Here is a 21,197-nt window from a genome sequence, read left to right as displayed (position 1 = left end):
TTCCCCTTCCAGCTGTACTCCACCTTGGTGAGGGGCAGCCACTCTATGGAATGTTTCTGCGGGGACACAGAGGAGATATTGGGGGTCACCTATAGAAATATTAATGGGAATGCCTCACCAATGTGCTTCCTATGATGTCACCTCCATCTAGTGGCCACAATGGCTGTGACATCATCACTGTGCTGTACATAGCCTGAGCTGTGGGAGTGGCCCAGCAGGCTCCACCCACTACAGGAGGGGGCGGAGACCAGACCCCTGCATAAGGAGAGAGACCAGCAGTGGGCGGTCTTTATTACAGGAAGTCTCACATTGGATGACGGCACAGATCTAGGAGAAGATTCCGGAAGTCACATGACCGATGGATTTATTACCCCGGAGATGAGATATAAAGGGCGCTGTACCTCTGAATGGAGCTTTGCACCCCTCAGGCTTCCAGAAACTTCTCTGAACTTACCTGCTTCAGTATGCGGGAGCTGGAGATGAACTGCGAGTAATGCTGCTGGACGGCCGTCTGAGACGCCTGATTGATGGACGCATCGGGGAAGTTCAGCAGAGGCGGTACCTGCAACAACAGACAACCAATCACCATCCAGGAATGGAGGAAAACCTTCCATGATATGAGGAGTGCGATAGTAGCCCCCCCTCTACACACCTGGCTCCCCTCTACACACACCTGCCCCCCCAGACACATCTAGCCCCCCTCCCAGACACACCTAGCCCCCTCCCCTAGACACACCTAGCACCCCTCCCCCTAGACACACCTAACTCCCCTCCCACTAGACACACCTAGCCCCCCTCCCCCTAGACACACCTAGCCCCCTCCTTCTAGACACACATAGCCCCCTCCTCCTAGACACACCTAGCCCCCCTCCCCCTAGACACACCTAGCCCCCCTGCCCCTAGACACACCTAGCCGCCCTCCCCCTAGACACACCTAGCCCTCCTCCTAGACACACCTAGCACCCTCCTCCTAGACACACCTAGCACCCTCCCCCTAGACACACCTAGCCGCCCTCCCCCTAGACACACCTAGCCCCCTCCCCCTAGACACACCTAGCACCCTCCCCCTAGACACACCTAGCACACTCCCCCTAGACACACCTAGCTCCCCTCCCACTAGACACACCTAGCTCTCCTCCCACTAGACACACCTAGCCCCCCTCCCCCTAGACACACCTAGCCCCCTCCCCCTAGACACACCTAGCCCTCCCCCTAGACACACCTAGCCGCCCTCCCCCTAGACACACCTAGCCCTCCTCCTAGACACACCTATCCGCCCTCCCCTAGACACACCTAGCACCCTCCCCCTAGACACACCTAGCACCCTCCCCCTAGACACACCTAGCCCCCTCCTCCCAGACACACCTAGCCCCCCTCCCCCCAGACACACCTAGCACCCTCCCCCTAGACACACCTAGCCCCCTCCTTCTAGACACACCTAGCACCCTCCTCCTAGACATACCTAGCCCCCTCCTCCCAGACACACCTAGCCCCCCTCCCCCTAGACACACCTAGCCCCCCTCCCCCTAGACACACCTAGCACCCTCCTCCTAGACACACCTAGCACCCTCCTCCTAGACACACCTAGCCCCCCTCCCCCTAGACACACCTAGCCCTCCCCCAGACACACCTAGCCCCCCTCCCCCTAGACACACCTAGCCCCCTCCTTCTAGACACACATAGCCCCCTCCTCCTAGACACACCTAGCCCCCCTCCCCCTAGACACACCTAGCCCCCCTGCCCCTAGACACACCTAGCCCCCCTCCCCCTAGACACACCTAGCCCTCCTTCTAGACACACCTAGCCCCCTCCTCCCAGACACACCTAGCACCCTCCTCCCAGACACACCTAGCCCTCCTCCCCCTAGACACACCTAGCACCCCTCCTCCTAGACACACCTAGCCCCCCTCCCCCTAGACACACCTAGCCCCCTCCTCCCAGACACACCTAGCACCCTCCTTCCAGACACACCTAGCACCCTCCTCCCAGACACACCTAGCCCTCCTCCCCCTAGACACACCTAGCCCCCCTCCCCCTAGACACACCTAGCCCCCTCCTCCTAGACACACCTAGCACCCTCCTCCCAGACACACCTAGCCCCCTCCCCCTAGACACACCTAGCCCCCTCCCCCTAGACACACCTAGCCCCCCTCCCCCTAGACACACCTAGCCCTCCCCCTAGACACCTAGCACCCTCCCCCTAGACACACCTAGCCCTCCTCCCCCTAGACACACCTAGCCCCCCTCCCCCTAGACACACCTAGCCCCCCTCCCCCTAGACACACCTAGCCCCCTCCCCCTAGACACACCTAGCCCCCTCCCCCTAGACACACCTAGCCCCCTCCCCCTAGACACACCTAGCCCTCCCCCCAGACACACCTAGCCCTCCCCCTAGACACACCTAGCCCTCCCCCTAGACACACCTAGCCCTCCCCCAGACACACCTAGCCCCCCTCCACCTAGACACACCTAGCCCTCCCCTAGACACACCTAGCCCCCCTCCCCCTAGACACACCTAGCCCTCCTAGACACACCTAGCCCTCCTCCCCCTAGACACACCTAGCCCTCCCCCTAGACACACCTAGCCCCCTCCTCCTAGACACACCTAGCCCCCCTCCCCCTAGACACACCTAGCCCCCTCCTCCTAGACACACCTAGCCCTCCCCCTAGACACACCTAGCCCCCTCCTCCTAGACACACCTAGCCCCCCTCCCCCTAGACACACCTAGCCCTCCTCCAGACACACCTAGCCCTCCTCCCCCTAGACACACCTAGCCCCCCTCCTCCTAGACACACCTAGCCCTCCCCCTAGACACACCTAGCCCCCTCCTCCTAGACACACCTAGCCCCCCTCCCCCTAGACACACCTAGCCCTCCTCCAGACACACCTAGCCCTCCTCCCCCTAGACACACCTAGCCCCCCTCCTCCTAGACACACCTAGCCCCCCTCCCCCTAGACACACCTAGCCCTCCTCCCCCTAGACACACCTAGCACCCTCCCCCTAGACACACCTAGCCCCCCTCCCCCTAGACACACCTAGCCCCCCTCCCCCTAGACACACCTAGCCCTCCTCCCCTTAGACACACCTAGCACCCTCCCCCTAGACACACCTAGCCCCCCTCCCCCTAGACACACCTAGCCCCCCTCCCCCTAGACACACCTAGCCCCCCTCCCCCTAGACACACCTAGCACCCTCCCCCTAGACACACCTAGCCCTCCCCCTAGACACACCTAGCCCTCCTCCCCCTAGACACACCTAGCACCCCTCCTCCTAGACACACCTAGCCCTCCTCCCTCTAGACACACCTAGCCCTCCCCCTAGACACACCTAGCCCCCCTCCCCCTAGACACACCTAGCCCCCCTCCCCCTAGACACACCTAGCCCTCCCCCTAGACACACCTAGCCCCCCTCCCCCTAGACACACCTAGCCCTCCCCCTAGACACACCTAGCCCTCTCCTCCCAGACACACCTAGCCCCCCTCCCCCTAGACACACCTAGCACCCTCCCCCTAGACACACCTAGCCCCCCCCTAGACACACCTAGCCCCCTCCTCCTAGACACACCTAGCCCCCCTCCCCCTAGACACACCTAGCCCTCTCCCTAGACACACCTAGCCCTCCTCCCCCTAGACACACCTAGCCCTCTCCTCCCAGACACACCTAGCCCCCTCCTCCTAGACACACCTAGCCCCCTCCTCCTAGACACACCTAGCCCTCCCCCTAGACACACCTAGCCCCCTCCTCCCAGACACACCTAGCCCCCCTCCCCCTAGACACACCTAGCCCTCCCCCTAGACACACCTAGCCCTCCTCCCCCTAGACACACCTAGCCCTCCCCCTAGACACACCTAGCCCCCCTCCCCCTAGACACACCTAGCCCCCCTCCCCCTAGACACCTGCCCCAATGTCTCTCATCAGACCTTGTACAAGTTTGAACAATAAAGTTTGTTGATGTTCCCGTTTTTTTCTTTGTTCATATTAAAGTGAAGGTTCACCCGAAAACTCAATTTTTTACCTTAGATTGAGGCTCGTTTTGTGAAGGGGAATCGGGTGTTTTTTTTTAATCGAAGCCGTACTTACCGTTGTAGAGAGCGATCTTCTCCGCCGCTTCCGGGTATGGGCTGCGGGACTGGGCGTTCCTATTTGATTGACAGGCTTCCGACGGTCGCATACATCGCGTCACGATTTTCCGAAAGTAGCCGATCGTCGGTGCGCAGGCGCCGTATAGAGCCGCACCGACGTTTGGCCTTTTTCGGCTACTCGTGACGCGATGGATGCGACCGTCGGAAGCCTGTCAATCAAATAGGAACGCCCAGTCCCGCAGCCCATACCCGGAAGCGGCGGAGAAGATCGCTCTGTACAACGGTAAGTACTGCTTCAATTGTAAGAAAACACCCGATTCCCCTTCACAAAACGAGCCTCAATCTGCATTCTATGCATGAAGATGAAAAACTTCTGTGTGCCCCTCCCCCTTCATACTTACCTGAACCCCTCCCCCCTCATACTTACCTGAGCCCCCGTTTCATCAGATTAGGTGACCCATGTGTAACGGAAGTGACGTTTTGTCGCCGCCATCTTGCTACACCCCGCACTCCTCCATAGAAATGATACAATGAGAAGGGGAACGGGCAATAAAGCTACACCCACCGGAGTTTTTAAATTTTACACGTTTTTTTACTGGTAAAGTGCGTTTATATCGTGATATTCAGGACTTAGAACTCCATCTGATTGGTTGGATGTTGAATTTTACAAGCTGCGGCGAGCCTGCTGATCTCACAGGTTTGCTGATCTGACAGAAGTTCGCTGCTCTTTAAATTCAACATCCAACCAATCAGACGAGTTCTAAGTCCTGAATATCACAAAATAAACGCACTTTACTGGTAAAAAATAAGTGTAAAATGCAAAACTCTGGTGGGTGTACCAAGATGGCCGCTTCCCCCTTCCCAGTGTATCCTTACTATGGGAGGAGTGCGGGGTGTACCAAGATGGCCGCTTCCCCCTTCCCAGTGTATCCTTACTATGGGAGGAGTGTGGGGTGTACCAAGATGGTCGCTTCCCCCTTCCCAGTGTATCCTTACTATGGGAGGAGTGTGGGGTGTACCAAGATGGTCGCTTCCCCCTTCCCAGTGTATCCTTACTATGGGAGGAGTGTGGGGTGTACCAAGATGGTCGCTTCCCCCTTCCCAGTGTATCCTTACTATGGGAGGAGTGTGGGGTGTACCAAGATGGCCGCTTCCCCCTTCCCAGTGTATCCTTACTATGGGAGGAGTGTGGGGTGTACCAAGATGGCGGCAACGGAACGTCACTTCCGTTACACATTCTGACAGGTCACCTAATTTGATAAAACACCCCTTCTACATCCAGCAATGTTGCACAAGAGGCTTGGCTGCCCAGGTCTCTCCCTTCTGATTGGTTGAGACACAGCAGGGGTACCATCGGCTCCAGCTGCTGTCAAAGTCAGTGAGCCAATGAGGGGAGAGGGGGCAGGGCCAGGCTCCGGCTTCCTGTTAGAATAGACACAGGGAGCTGTGGGTCGGCTCAGGTGCCCCCATAGCAAGCTGCTTGCTGTGGGGGCACTCAGGAGGGAGGGGCCAGGAGCACGGAGGAGGGACCTGAGAAGAAGAAGATTAGGGCTGCTCTGTGCAAAACCATTACAAAGAGACTTTAGTATCACTTTAAGGCCACATGGTCCTCGCAACATACGCAGAACTGTTTCCCCAAATTACTCCACTCACACCTGCAGGATACCAAGATACCCAATATATGGTCAGATACTCACCCTCATGTCAGCCAGGGACCCCACCCATGGTCACATGGGCCACCCTCGTGTCAGCCAGGGACTCCACCCATGGTCAGATGGGCCACCCTTGTGTCAGCCAGGGGCTCCACCCATGGTCACATGGGCCACCCTCATGTCAGCCAGGGACTCCACCCATGGTCACATGGGCCACCCTCATGTCAGCCAGGGACTCCACCCATGGTCACATGGGCCACCCTTGTGTCAGCCAGGGGCTCCACCCATGGTCACATGGGCCACCCTCATGTCAGCCAGGGACTCCACCCATGGTCACATGGGCCACCCTCATGTCAGCCAGGGACTCCACCCATGATCACATGGGCCACCCTCATGTCAGCCAGGGACTCCACCCATGGTCACATGGGCCACCCTCGTGTCAGCCAGGGGATCCACTTATGGTCACATAGGCCCCCCCTCGTGTCAGCCAGCGGCTCCACCCATGGTCACATGGGCCCCCCCTTGTGTCAGCCAGGGGCTCCACCCATGGTCACATGGCCCACCCTTGTGTCAGCCAGGGGATCCACTTATGGTCACATAGGCCCCCCCTCGTGTCAGCCAGCGGCTCCACCCATGGTCACATGGGCCCCCCTTGTGTCAGCCAGGGGCTCCACCCATGGTCACATGGGCCCCCCTTGTGTCAACCAGGGGCTCTCCACCCATGGTCAGATGGGCCCCCCTCGTGTCAGCCAGCGGCTCCACCCATGGTCAGATGGGCTCCTCCTAGTGTCAGCCAGGGCCTCCAAAAATGTTGGGTAAATAAAATTATACAACATCAGATACAGCTGCAAAAAATAAAATCTCACCAATAGCTGCTCATCCGTGAAGATCTTTTCGCCGGTCACCTTCTTGAACAGGTCAGTGTTGAATTCTGAGTGGTGGTCAGGTATGAACTCATACAGGTTGTTCTTCCTGCAGAATAAAATATCAAATCCGTATTCTGGACTTCTCATCATATACACTTTTTGGAGTCTTGTGACAGTGAAAAAAAGCTTCACTTACAATCCTCAGTTCTAAACTACGCCCACACTCCCTTGAAACCACACCCCATTCCGGCCTCCAAGGAACAGAGAGATTTTCCAATTGGGATTCACACTCAATGAAGGTCACACAGTGTATTGTATACTCACCATGTAACCGTCAGCTCGATGTAGGAGATCACTTGCCCCTTTCCCGCACAGCCGGGGCAGGTCTGCACGTTCGTCTGGTGGCAGGTTTTGCATCTGTTCACAAAACAAAATATGGCGAAAGGATTACGGATGATGAGAGGTTTCTGGAATTTTCACCAGGCAGATCAGTAGAGAATTTGTTTAGAATTGGGTAGGAAAGGGTTAGAGACATATAGCCGGATTCAGAAAGACTTACGACGGCGTATCAGTAGATATGCCGTCGTAAGTCCGAATCCGCGCCGTCGTATCTTTAAGTGTATTCTCAAAATGAGATATGCTTCTCAGTTGCTAAGATACAACCAGCGTAAGTCTCCTACACCGTCGTATCTTAGCTGCCTATTTACGCTGGCCGCTAGGGGCGTGTACGTTGATTTCCGCCTAGAATATGTAAATCAGCAAGATACGCCTATTAACGTACGTACGCCCGTCGCAGTAAGCTACGCCATTTACGTAAGGCGTTTTTCAGGCGTAAAGATAAACCACCAAAAAGATGGTGCAGCCAATGTTAAGTATGGACGTCGGAACAGCCGTCGTTTACGTTGTTTGCGTAAGTCGTACGTGAATGGGGCTGGGCGTAGGTTACGTTCACGTCGAAAGCATTGACTATTTGCGACGTGATTTTGAGCATGCGCACTGGGATATGGCCACGTATGGCGCATGCGCCGTCCGTTAGGCACGCCATTTACGTGGGGGTCATGATTCATTACCATACAACACGCCCACTACCAGCCTACTTCTTTGAATTACGCGGGCTTACGCCGGCCCATTTACACTACGCCGCCGTAACTTAGGACACAAGTTCTTTGTGAATACGGTACCTGCCTCTCTAAGTTACGGCGGCGTAGTGTATCTGAGATACGCTACGCCCGCACAAATTTAAGACAGTTTTTCTGAATCTGGCTACTAATTTCTATTCACAACTGTTCAGATATCGGCCGCACAGGGAGAGCATGGGTTTCTAGTTTGCTGGATTATAATGCAGTGGGAGGAGGACAATAAAACTCAGTCATTGTGAGCAGAAAGCAGAACCTGACAGTAAGAAGGAAAGGAAAATGTCCTTCCTCTATTAGGTGCCTACCCTCTTCATTGGCTCCTTGGGCATTCTAACCTACAGAGCACATGAATTTGGGAAGCAGTGTTATGGGCCGGTCTGCCCCCCCCAGCGGCTGGTTACTGATCTCACACAACACATTTCAGAGCCAATAGTTAAAGCGGGAGTTCACCCAAAAATACATTTTTAACATTACATTCAGCCGAGTTGTCCTAATTTTTTTTTTTTTTTTTTTTTTTTTTTCCGTACATACCGACTTTCACCGCCGCTTCCGGGTATGTCGTCTTCGGGACTGGGCGTTCCTATCTGATTGACAGGCTTCCGACCGTCGCATACAGCGCGTCACGGGTTGCCGAAAGCCTCTTCACTAGAGGAAAGGCACCCATCACAGACCCTCTTCACTAGAGGCAAGGCACCCATCGCAGACCCTCTTCACTAGAGGAAAGGCACCCATCACAGACCCTCTTCACTAGAGGAAAGGCACCCATCACAGACCCTCTTCACTAGAGGAAAGGCACCCATCGCAGACCCTCTTCACTAGAGGAAAGGCACCCATCGCAGACCCTCTTCACTAGAGGAAAGGCACCCATCACAGACCCTCTTCACTAGAGGCAAGGCACCCATCGCAGACCCTCTTCACTAGAGGCAAGGCACCCATCGCAGACCCTCTTCACTAGAGGAAAGGCACCCATCGCAGACCCTCTTCACTAGAGGCAAGGCACCCATCGCAGACCCTCTTCACTAGAGGAAAGGCACCCATCGCAGACCCTCTTCACTAGAGGAAAGGCACCCATCGCAGACCCTCTTCACTAGAGGCAAGGCACCCATCGCAGACCCTCTTCACTAGAGAAAAGGCACCCATCACAGACCCTCTTCACTAGAGGCAAGGCACCCATCGCAGACCCTCTTCACTAGAGGCAAGGCACCCATCGCAGACCCTCTTCACTAGAGGCAAGACACCCATCCCAGACCCTCTTCACTAGAGGCAAGGCACCCATCGCAGACCCTCTTCACTAGAGGCAAGGCACCCATCGCAGACCCTCTTCACTAGAGGCAAGGCACCCATCGCAGACCCTCTTCACTAGAGGCAAGGCACCCATCGCAGACCCTCTTCACTAGAGGAAAGGCACCCATCGCAGACCCTCTTCACTAGAGGCAAGGCACCCATCACAGACCCTCTTCACTAGAGGAAAGGCACCCATCGCAGACCCTCTTCACTAGAGGCAAGGCACCCATCGCAGACCCTCTTCACTAGAGGAAAGGCACCCATCGCAGACCCTCTTCACTAGAGGCAAGGCACCCATCGCAGACCCTCTTCACTAGAGGCAAGACACCCATCCCAGACCCTCTTCACTAGAGGCAAGGCACCCATCGCAGACCCTCTTCACTAGAGGCAAGGCACCCATCGCAGACCCTCTTCACTAGAGGCAAGGCACCCATCGCAGACCCTCTTCACTAGAGGCAAGGCACCCATCGCAGACCATCTTCACTAGAGGCAAGGCACCCATCGCAGACCCTCTTCACTAGAGGCAAGGCACCCATTATAGACCCTCTTCACTAGAGGCAAGGCACCCATCACAGACCCTCTTCACTAGAGAAAAGGCACCCATTATAGACCCTCTTCACTAGAGGCAAGGCACCCATCGCAGACCCTCTTCACTAGAGGCAAGGCACCCATCGCAGACCCTCTTCACTAGAGGAAAGGCACCCATCGCAGACCCTCTTCACTAGAGGCAAGGCACCCATCACAGACCCTCTTCACTAGAGGAAAGGCACCCATCGCAGACCCTCTTCATTAGAGGCAAGGCACCCATCACAGACCCTCTTCACTAGAGGAAAGGCACCCATCGCAGACCCTCTTCACTAGAGGCAAGGCACCCATCGCAGACCCTCTTCACTAGAGGCAAGGCACCCATCGCAGACCCTCTTCACTAGAGGCAAGGCACCCATCGCAGACCCTCTTCACTAGAGGCAAGGCACCCATCGCAGACCCTCTTCACTAGAGGCAAGGCACCCATCGCAGACCCTCTTCACTAGAGGAAAGGCACCCATCGCAGACCCTCTTCACTAGAGGCAAGGCACCCATCGCAGACCCTCTTCACTAGAGAAAAGGCACCCATTATAGACCCTCTTCACTAGAGGCAAGGCACCCATCACAGACCCTCTTCACTAGAGGCAAGGCACCCATCGCAGACCCTCTTCACTAGAGGCAAGGCACCCATCCCAGACCCTCTTCACTAGGGAAAAGGCACCCATTATAGACCCTCTTCACTAGAGGCAAGGCACCCATCGCAGACCCTCTTCACTAGGGAAAAGGCACCCATCCCAGACCCTCTTCACTAGAGAAAAGGCACCCATTATAGACCCTCTTCACTAGAGGCAAGGCACCCATCACAGACCCTCTTCACTAGAGGCAAGGCACCCATCGCAGACCCTCTTCACTAGAGGCAAGGCACCCATCCCAGACCCTCTTCACTAGGGAAAAGGCACCCATTATAGACCCTCTTCACTAGAGGCAAGGCACCCATCACAGACCCTCTTCACTAGAGGCAAGGCACCCATCGCAGACCCTCTTCACTAGAGGCAAGGCACCCATCGCAGACCCTCTTCACTAGAGGCAAGGCACCCATCGCAGACCCTCTTCACTAGAGGCAAGGCACCCATCGCAGACCCTCTTCACTAGAGGAAAGGCACCCATCGCAGACCCTCTTCACTAGAGGCAAGGCACCCATCGCAGACCCTCTTCACTAGAGAAAAGGCACCCATTATAGACCCTCTTCACTAGAGGCAAGGCACCCATCACAGACCCTCTTCACTAGAGGCAAGGCACCCATCGCAGACCCTCTTCACTAGAGGCAAGGCACCCATCCCAGACCCTCTTCACTAGGGAAAAGGCACCCATTATAGACCCTCTTCACTAGAGGCAAGGCACCCATCACAGACCCTCTTCACTAGAGGCAAGGCACCCATCGCAGACCATCTTCACTAAAGAAAAGGCACCCATTATAGACCCTCTTTACTAGAGAAAAGGCACCCATCCCAGACCCTCTTCACTAGAGAAAAGGCACCCATCGCAGACCCTTTTCACTAGAGGCAAGACACCCATCCCAGACCCTCTTCACTAGAGGAAAGACACCCATCGCAGACCATCTTCACTAGAGGCAAGGCACCCATCGCAGACCCTCTTCACTAGAGGCAAGGCACCCATTATAGACCCTCTTCACTAGAGGCAAGGCACCCATCACAGACCCTCTTCACTAGAGAAAAGGCACCCATTATAGACCCTCTTCACTAGAGGCAAGGCACCCATCACAGACCCTCTTCACTAGAGGCAAGGCACCCATCACAGACCCTCTTCACTAGAGGCAAGGCACCCATCGCAGACCCGCTTTACTAGAGGCAAGGCACCCATCCCAGACCCTCTTCACTAGGGAAAAGGCACCCATTATAGACCCTCTTCACTAGAGGAAAGGCACCCATCGCAGACCCTCTTCACTAGAGGCAAGGCACCCATCGCAGACCATCTTCACTAAAGAAAAGGCACCCATTATAGACCCTCTTTACTAGAGAAAATGCACCCATCCCAGACCCTCTTCACTAGAGAAAAGGCACCCATCGCAGACCCTTTTCACTAGAGGAAAGACACCCATCACAGACCCTCTTCACTAGTGGAAAGGCACCCATTATAGACCCTCTTCACTAGTGACAATGCACCCATTATAGACCCTCTTCACTAGAGGAAAGACACCCATCGCAGACCCTCTTCACTAGAGGCAAGGCACCCATCGCAGATCCTCTTCACTAGAGGCAAGGCACCCATCGCAGACCCTCTTCACTAGAGGCAAAGCACCCATTGCAGACCCTCTTCACAAGTGGCAATGCACCCATCGCAGACCCTCTTCACAAGTGGCAATGCACCCATCGCAGACCCTCTTCACAAGTGGCAATGCACCCATCGCAGACCCTCTTCACAAGTGGCAATGCACCCATCGCAGACCCTCTTCACTAGAGGCAATGCACCCATCGCAGACCCTCTTCACCAGCTGTACTGAGGTCATATGGGATTGCTGCCTCAATGCACAATGTTTATACAGATGACACGTAATACCAATACTTTCTGTCCCAACACTTACCCATCTGACCCTGTTCCACTGCATTGTGAACATTCTTCTCCAGCACTGCGTCCAGACCCATTACAGTGCTCACATTTTACCTGGGAGGGAAAAAAACACACGCCACAATGAATCATTGGCAAGGTTTACTTATTGCCGGTACAAGCTCAATTTATTGAAAAAATAATTATATTGTGAACACAGCCAACAATCTTCATTGCCTCTATAGACCTCCATGAAGTTAGAGAATGGACTAAACTTAGGACTGTCAATGAGATGCAATTCCTCCATGGACAAGGCACAGGGATCTCCATGAATTAAAATCATCTGAAAGTATGTTGAAGAAAAAGAAAAACTGAGCTCTCAATGGAGTGGAAAGTGGAAATGTTGGCTGGCATGGCAAAGGGAGAAAAGCCCCCAAAATGGATCGTCATAGCAACCTTCAACCCTGAAGTTAGGGTCACCCTGAGCAGCGAGAACCGCCTCTTCCCATCGCTTCCAGTGGAGGTCCACTATGGAGTTCCTCCTTCCACAGCCCTGCCACTGGCCACGGAGGACTATTACAGGACATCTGCTCCACACACTCGTAACTGAAGTGCCCTCTTCTGTTACATTGTGAGAGCAGCTTTACTGTTCTGCAAACATTGGAGGTCTGTACATATACACACAGGCCTTTGCCCATCATCTTCTACTATTGTTTTCATTGAAAATTTCCTTCTGTCCTAGTGATATAACAAGAGGAGACACGTCAATAGACTCAAAGCAACAAAGACCTGCCAGAGGTCCTAACCCTTTCCCACTCTAAGCTTCATCTGGAGTGTCACTTTACATATTGCACCTATTCCATCTCTGTCATTTGAATGATGGATACAATTTACATCTACAATGACAGCTGTGGTGTTTTCACCAGAAATATGGGACTTACCCGTCCATTTCCATTACACTTCTGACAGATGATCTTCCCCTTTCCATGGCACTCTTCACATTCCTGGAGGAGAAGATAGAAGAAGACAGACGGGTCACCAATCTGCAGACTTCCCCAATCTGTGTAACAGAGCTAGCAGTCCAAAATCGAACAAGTATAACCCCGGTCTGTACAAGAGCACAATATGGCCAACTCTATAGTAAGAGACACTGGAATATGAGAGTCTATAGAAAAAGCAGACACATTTACTTATGAGCACCAATAAGTCTCAGGAGTCAAAGAGTTACACACAGGGCAGGACTTAGGGCTTGAGTGTTGAAGGGGCCCCCTGGAGCCGCCGAGAATTGGGGGGGATTGAAGATGTTGAGCGAGGGGGGTGCACATTAAAGTTGTTGAGGGGGGGGTGCACATTAAAGTTGTTGAGCAGGGGGGGGCCTCTCACCTGTGCACGCGGAATGTGTCGGCTCTCTTCCCTTCAGCAGACATCCACACACCGCTCCGGTTCCTCCTGGGGGGGGGGGTTTTGCAGTTGTTGAGCGGGGGAGTGCCGACAGCCGGGGCCAAAGACTGTCATTAGCCCAGCTGTCGGCTTTCTTCCCTTCAGCAGCCACAGTCCTCCACACACCGCTACGGTGTGTGGAGGACATGGGCCCCCTGGAGCAGAGAACCAGGGGGGGGGGCTGCCGCCCCAAATTGAGGGGCTTTCCAAAAAAAGAAGAAATAAAGAAAAATATATATATTTATAAAAAAAGGGGGGTAGCCATCCGGGGCCCTAGAGACCTCTGGGCCCTTTAATTATATATATATATATATATATATATATATATATATATATATATATATATATATATATATAAATAAAAAATATATAAAAAAACTTTTTTTTTTAATAAAAATTAAATAAAAAAAGGGGGGGTTGCCGTCTGGGGCCCCCTATTGGGCGGGCCCCCTATTGGGCGGGGCCCAGTCAAGCCCAATGGTAAGTCCGGCCCTGGTTACACATGAGAGTGACAACAAGATGTGAAAGTCTATCACACCCTCCACCACCACCATCCGTCTTGTACTTTCCTCCATAGGGAAGATTCCTTACCTTCTTGGAGGAGGTGTGAGGTACCGGCTGTTTTTTGGTCTCATCATGGAAGAGGGCCGGAGGTTCCAGGATGATCGCCCAGGGCTGAGGAGCTGGCCCATTGGATGGACCATCCAGCTGCTCATCTGCAGGAAAGCGAATACAAGGAATTCAGTATACAGATAATTCTCATTCTGAAGATTCCTTTCACTTTACATTTCAGCTCTTGTGATTGGCTTATTGATATCTACAGAACATAAGGAAACAGCAAATCACAAATGATATAGATCCTCCTTCAAAAATGTCCCCAAGTCTTTCCCAGGCCCAGAAACTGATTATCATCCAACAAACTGCTGTAGACCAATCAGATCTGAGATATTTCACGTGACTTTTACAACACAGCGCACCATAAACGCACACACTAGAGCGGCACGATTAATCGTTAAAAAAAATTGCCATCTCGATTTAACCCCTCCCCCTCACGATCTTAATCCAGCATTTCGACGATTGATGTAACAACATTGCTCAGTGCTGAAAGATAAGAAACATTGTATTGTTCTGTTCTTTTAGAGATCAAAAGGGATGAACTTCGGTCTGCAAATGAAGTCAATTTAACCAGATCCCAACTTTATTGTAATGATGACGTGGTGCCCGGACTTACATCTGTGACGTCAGCAGAGAGCGTAATTCAGCCCACTGTCTGCTGAAAATGGGTGTGATCCATAGGAGAAGCCAAACCGGCTTTCCCTGTACTTCTCCTTTAAATACACTGGCCTGGATTCAGAGAGATCGGCGCATCTTTAAATAGGCGTAGCGCATCTCATATGGGCTACGCCGACGTAACATTGAGAGGCAAGCTGAGTATTCACAAAGCACCCGCTCCCATATGTACGCCGGCGTAACGTAAATGGGCAGGCATGAGCCCGCGTAATTCAAAGTAGCAAGGTAGTGGGCGTGTATTATAATGAAGCGTGACCCCATGTGAATGCATGGCCGAACGAACGGCGCATGCGCGTGCATGCTCAGAATCACATCGCAAACGCATACCCTAAACGACTTAGACCAGCTTTTTGGTGGTTTAACTTTACGCCGGAAAAACGCCTTACGTAAACGACGTAGATTACAGCGACGGGTGCAAGTATGTTTGTGAATCGGCGTATCTAACTCATTTACATATTCGACACGTAAATCAACGGAAGCACCCCTTGCGGCCAGCGTAAATATGCACCCAAGATACGACGCGTAGGAGACTTACGTCGGTCGTATCTTGGCAAAATTCCGGCGTATCTCATTTAAAGAATCCGCGCATAGATACGACGGTGGACTTACGACGGCGTATCAGTAGATACGTCGGCGTAAGTCTTTCTGAATCCGGCTTTAAACCTTTTTCTGACACTTGTTGCTTACAAGATAAAATCGGTATTTTTTGCTAGAAAAGGACTTGGAACTCCCAAACATTATACATATATTTTTTAGCAGAGACCCCATAAAATGGCGGTCCTTGCAATGTTTTATGTCACACTGGATTTGCGCAGTGGTCTTTCAAATGCAATTTTGTGGGGGGAAAAATACACTTCAATAAATGAAAAAGACTAAACAGTAAAGTTAGCCCATTTTTTTGTATAACGTGAAATGTGTTACGCCACAAGAATCGTGATCTTTATTCTAAAAAATAAAAAATTGTGATTCTCATTTTATCCGGAATCGTGCGGCTCTAGCGCACATTGTATGTGTTCCGGTACACTGTAGTGCGTTGGAAGTCACTTTACAGCACAATAAGAGTTCCATTCACACTCAGGGCCACTGCGACACATGGGTGACCCCATAGAGGGGTTTTGCTGTAACATGCGTCATAATACAATCTTTTCACAATCTGCATGTGTGGATCATCACTTATCGGTCATATCTTTCTGCTTAGTGATTGTTCTTCACAGTTCCTTTCTAGGTGCGAATCTCACATGGTAAGCTGAAAAGATTGTGTGGCAAAGAGTCCTGTGTCTGGAGGGGACCAGGAAATGTAATGGTCACTAGAACCTTCCGGAATCCCAGCAGAGGAACACAGGGCAAGGAATGGCTGAACGTCCCCAATATGAGTGTAGCACCCTCTATCTCAGGTAGGATGTGGTTTTGTTTTTACAGTCAGTGCAGGTAAATTTAGGCAGGCCTAGCTGTGAGCTGGGCCTGTTTGTTTTGATCTGGGGGCTGGGAGTGGTTTAGTGTAGCAGCAGGTGACTGACATGTACTTCATCTCTCTGCCACCTCCTGTTTCTGGTAGGTTCTGGAAAAGAAGCAGGGCAGGGGATTGAAGTGTATCCGGGAGCCCTGATCAATCCCCAACTAGGATTGGCAGGGCTCCTATATATACACTCATGGTCAGCCTGTTGTGGGAGGAGTTTTGGGTGGAAGAACGAGTGATGGAGTGTTAGGCTGTCGTGGCCCTGTGGGGAGCCCCCTTTGTGGGGGGGGGGGCGACTCATGGCCTGGTGCTCGGGATCTGGGAAGGAACCCCTTCATACAACGCTATCTCAAGGTGTCCTGAACAGGAGCAGGAAGAGGACAGTGGGGAGCATTGCCGGGCAAGTCACTAGGAGGGATCCATTCCGGGGGGCCGGTGAGTGACGGACACAGTGTGGAGATCTGGGAGAGACATGCCAGGATGTGAAGCCCGAAGGAGAGACTGTAATGTCACCGGTGTTGGTGTCAAGTTGCTGCAGCCAGAAGGGTTGGCAGGACTTGCACAGGACTTTCTGGGATCAGTAGTCCACCAGCTTTCATTTATCAATAAAGTACTTTTTCATCGCTATTGGTTGCTACACCTAGGGGGCTGCAGACCTCGGCCAGCAAATGGCGGACATTGAACAGTTGGGACTTATTCACCATGTGCTGACTGACCGGAATCTGGTATTGTGCCGTAGAGAAAGTGAATTGACTCAAGTGATGTGCTGGAGGAGTGTGGAGGAGTGTGAAGGAGTGTGGGGGAGTGTGGAGGAGTGTGAAGGAGTGTGGTGGAGTGTGAAGGAGTGTGGAGGAGTGTGGGGGAGTGTGGAGGAGTGTGGGGGAGTGTGGAGGAGTGTGGGGGAGTGTGGTGGAGTGTGGAGGAGTGTGAAGGAGTGTGGAGGAGTGTGGGGGAGTGTGGAGGAGTGTGAGGGAGTGTGGAGGAGTGTGGAGGAGTGTGGAGTGTGGAGGAGTGTGAAGGAGTGTGGGGGAGTGTGGAGGAGTGTGAAGGAGTGTGGTGGAGTGTGAAGGAGTGTGGAGGAGTGTGGGGGAGTGTGGAGGAGTGTGGGGGAGTGTGGTGGAGTGTGAAGGAGTGTGGGGGAGTGTGGAGGAGTGTGGAGGAGTGTGGGGGAGTGTGGGGGAGTGTGGACGAGTGTGGGGGAGTGTGGAGGAGTGTGAAGGAGTGTGGAGGAGTGTGAGGGAGTGTGGAGGAGTGTGGAGGAGTGTGGAGTGTGGAGGAGTGTGGAGGAGTGTGGGGGAGTGTGGAGGAGTGTGAAGGAGTGTGGAGGAGTGTGGAGGAGTGTGGGGGAGTGTGGAGGAGTGTGGGAGAGTGTGGAGGAGTGTGGGGGAGTGTGGGGGAGTGTGAAGGAGTGTGGGGGAGTGTGAAGGAGTGTGGAGTGTGGAGGAGTGTGGAGGAGTGTGGAGGAGTGTGGGGGAGTGTGAAGGAGTGTGGGGGAGTGTGGGGGAGTGTGGAGGAGTGTGGGGGAGCGTGGAGGAGTGTGAAGGAGTGTGAAGGAGTGTGGAGGAGTGTGGAGGAGTGTGGGGGAGTGTGAAGGAGTGTGGGGGAGTGTGGAGGAGTGTGAAGGAGTGTGGGGGAGTGTGGGGGAGTGTGGAGGAGTGTGGAGGAGTGTGGGGGAGCGCGAGGGAGCGCGGGGGAGCGTGGAGGAGCGCAGAGCAGCGTGAGGGAGCGTGGAGGAGCGTGGGGGAGCGTGGAGGAGCGCGGGGGAGCGTGGAGCAGCGTAGGGGCAGCGTGGGGCAGCGTGGACGAGCGTGGGGGAGCGTGGAGGAGTGTGAAGGAGTGTGAAGGAGTGTGGAGGAGTGTGAAGGAGTGTGGAGGAGTGTGAGGGAGTGTGGAGGAGTGTGGAGGAGTGTGGGGGAGTGTGGGGGAGTGTGGGGGAGTGTGGAGGAGTGTGAAGGAGTGTGGAGGAGTGTGAAGGAGTGTGGGGGAGTGTGGAGGAGTGTGGGGGAGTGTGGAGGAGTGTGGAGGAGTGTGAAGAATGTGGAGGAGTGTAAAGGAGTGTGGGGGAGTGTGAAGGAGTGTGGGGGAGTGTGGAGGAGTGTGAAGGAGTGTGGAGGAGTGTGGAGGAGTGTGAAGGAGTGTGGAGGAGTGTGAAGGAGTGTGGAGGAGTGTGAGGGAGTGTGGAGGAGTGTGGAGGAGTGTGGGGGAGTGTGGGGGAGTGTGGAGGAGTGTGGGGGAGTGTGAAGGAGTGTGGAGGAGTGTGGAGGAGTGTGGAGGAGTGTGGGGGAGTGTGGGGGAGTGTGGAGGAGTGTGAAGGAGTGTGGAGGAGTGTGGAGGAGTGTGAAGGAGTGTGGAGGAGTGTGAAGGAGTGTGGAGGAGTGTGAAGGAGTGTGGGGTAGTGTGGAGGAGTGTGAAGAAGTGTGGAGGAGTGTGAAGGAGTGTGGGGGAGTGTGAAGGAGTGTGGAGGAGTGTGAAGGAGTGTGGGGGAGTGTGGAGGAGTGTGGGGTAGTGTGGAGGAGTGTGGAGGAGTGTGGAGGAGTGTGGAGGAGTGTGGAGGAGTGTGAAGGAGTGTGGAGGAGTGTGAAGGAGTGTGGGGGAGTGTGAAGGAGTGTGGAGGAGTGTGAAGGAGTGTGGGGGAGTGTGGAGGAGTGTGGGGTAGTGTGGAGGAGTGTGGAGGAGTGTGGAGGAGTGTGGAGGAGTGTGGGGGAGTGTGGAGGAGTGTGGGGTAGTGTGGAGGAGTGTGGAGGAGTGTGGAGGAGTGTGGAGGAGTGTGCGGGAGTGTGGAGGAGTGTGAAGGAGTGTGGGGGAGTGTGGAGGAGTGTGGGGTAGTGTGGAGGAGTGTGGAGGAGTGTGGAGGAGTGTGGAGGAGTGTGGGGGAGTGTGGAGGAGTGTGGGGTAGTGTGGAGGAGTGTGGAGGAGTGTGGAGGAGTGTGGAGGAGTGTGCGGGAGTGTGGAGGAGTGTGAAGGAGTGTGGGGGAGTGTGGAGGAGTGTGGAGGAGTGTGGGGGAGTGTGGAGGAGTGTGGAGGAGTGTGGGGGAGTCTGGAGGAGTGTGGAGGAGTGTGAAGGAGTGTGGAGGAGTGTGAAGGAGTGTGGAGGAGTGTGAGGGAGTGTGGGGGAGTGTGAAGGAGTGTGGGGGAGTGTGGAGGAGTGTAAAGGAGTGTGGGGGAGTGTGGAGGAGTGTGAAGGAGTGTGGAGGAGTGTGGGGGAGTGTGAAGGAGTGTGGGGGAGTGTGGAGGAGTGTGAAGGAGTGTGGAGGAGTGTGAAGGAGTGTGGAGGAGTGTGAAGGAGTGTGGAGGAGTGTGAAGGAGTGTGGGGGAGTGTGGAGGAGTGTGGGGTAGTGTGGAGGAGTGTGGAGGAGTGTGGAGGAGTGTGGAGGAGTGTGCGGGAGTGTGGAGGAGTGTGAAGGAGTGTGGGGGAGTGTGGAGGAGTGTGGAGGAGTGTGGGGGAGTGTGGAGGAGTGTGGAGGAGTGTGGGGGAGTCTGGAGGAGTGTGGAGGAGTGTGAAGGAGTGTGGAGGAGTGTGAAGGAGTGTGGATGAGTGTGAGGGAGTGTGGGGGAGTGTGAAGGAGTGTGGGGGAGTGTGGAGGAGTGTGAAGGAGTGTGGGGGAGTGTGGAGGAGTGTGAAGGAGTGTGGAGGAGTGTGGAGGAGTGTGAAGGAGTGTGGAGGAGTGTGAAGGAGTGTGGAGGAGTGTGAAGGAGTGTGGGGGAGTGTGGAGGAGTGTGGAGGAGTGTGGGGTAGTGTGGAGGAGTGTGGAGGAGTGTGAAGAAGTGTGGAGGAGTGTGAAGGAGTGTGGGGGAGTGTGAAGGAGTGTGGGGGAGTGTGGAGGAGTGTGGAGGAGTGTGGGGTAGTGTGGAGGAGTGTGGAGGAGTGTGAAGAAGTGTGGAGGAGTGTGAAGGAGTGTGGGGGAGTGTGAAGGAGTGTGGAGGAGTGTGGTGGAGTGTGAAGGAGTGTGAAGGAGTGTGGAGGAGTGTGGAGGAGTGTGAAGGAGTGTGGAGGAGTGTGGAGGAGTGTGAAGGAGTGTGGAGGAGTGTGAGGGAGTGTGGAGGAGTGTGGAGGAGTGTGCGGGAGTGTGGAGGAGTGTGAAGGAGTGTGGAGGAGTTTGAGGGAGTGTGGAGGAGTGTGGAGGAGTGTGGGGGAGTGTGGAGGAGTGTGAAGGAGTGTGGGGGAGTGTGAAGGAGTGTGGAGGAGTGTGAAGGAGTGTGGAGGAGTGTGAAGGAGTGTGGAGGAGTGTGAAGGAGTGTGGAGGAGTGTGAAGGAGTGTGGGGGAGTGTGGAGGAGTGTGGAGGAGTGTGGGGTAGTGTGGAGGAGTGTGGAGGAGTGTGAAGAAGTGTGGAGGAGTGTGAAGGAGTGTGGGGGAGTGTGGAGGAGTGTGAAGGAGTGTGGAGGAGTGTGAAGGAGTGTGGAGGAGTGTGAAGGAGTGTGAAGGAGTGTGGAGGAGTGTGAAGGAGTGTGGAGGAGTGTGAAGGAGTGTGGAGGAGTGTGAAGGAGTGTGGAGGAGTGTGAGGGAGTGTGGAGGAGTGTGGAGGAGTGTGGGGGAGTGTGGGGGAGTGTGGAGGAGTGTGAAGGAGTGTGGAGGAGTGTGAAGGAGTGTGGAGGAGTGTGAGGGAGTGTGGAGGAGTGTGGAGGAGTGTGGGGGAGTGTGGGGGAGTGTGGAGGAGTGTGAAGGAGTGTGGAGGAGTGTGAAGGAGTGTGGGGGAGTGTGAAGGAGTGTGGGGGAGTGTGAAGGAGTGTGGGGGAGCGTGGGGGAGTGTGAAGGAGTGTGAAGGAGTGTGGGGGAGCGTGGGGGAGCGTGGAGGAGCGTGGAGCAGCGTGGGGGAGCGTGGAGGAGCGTTGAGCAGCGTGGGGGAGCGTGGAGCAGTGTGGGGGAGCGTGGGGGAGCGTGGAGGAGTGTGGTGGAGCGT

At 54.5% G+C, this 21,197-nt stretch overlaps 1 protein-coding gene across 1 annotated transcript in view; it reads right to left on the bottom strand.

Annotated features, from left to right (window-relative positions):
- The window catches only part of LOC120944887 (protein SSUH2 homolog), a 55,073-nt gene that overhangs the window by 190 nt on the left and 33,686 nt on the right, over positions 1 to 21,197 (bottom strand). Inside the window, exons 7-13 of the mRNA XM_040358637.1 lie at positions 14,144 to 14,268; positions 13,054 to 13,116; positions 12,150 to 12,229; positions 6,927 to 7,019; positions 6,603 to 6,708; positions 455 to 562; positions 1 to 56 (exon numbers count right to left, since the gene is read on the bottom strand). The exon at positions 1 to 56 is cut by the window's left edge and continues 190 nt beyond it. Coding sequence (XP_040214571.1) covers positions 1 to 56; positions 455 to 562; positions 6,603 to 6,708; positions 6,927 to 7,019; positions 12,150 to 12,229; positions 13,054 to 13,116; positions 14,144 to 14,268 — 631 coding nt within the window. The remainder of the gene's footprint in view (positions 57 to 454; positions 563 to 6,602; positions 6,709 to 6,926; positions 7,020 to 12,149; positions 12,230 to 13,053; positions 13,117 to 14,143; positions 14,269 to 21,197) is intronic.

The sequence above is a fragment of the Rana temporaria genome, chromosome 7, assembly GCF_905171775.1.
Source record: "Rana temporaria chromosome 7, aRanTem1.1, whole genome shotgun sequence".
Classification (NCBI taxonomy): domain Eukaryota; kingdom Metazoa; phylum Chordata; class Amphibia; order Anura; family Ranidae; genus Rana; species Rana temporaria.
The sequence above is the reverse complement of the archived record's forward strand: the minus strand, read 5'-3'. Positions and strand labels throughout refer to the sequence as shown.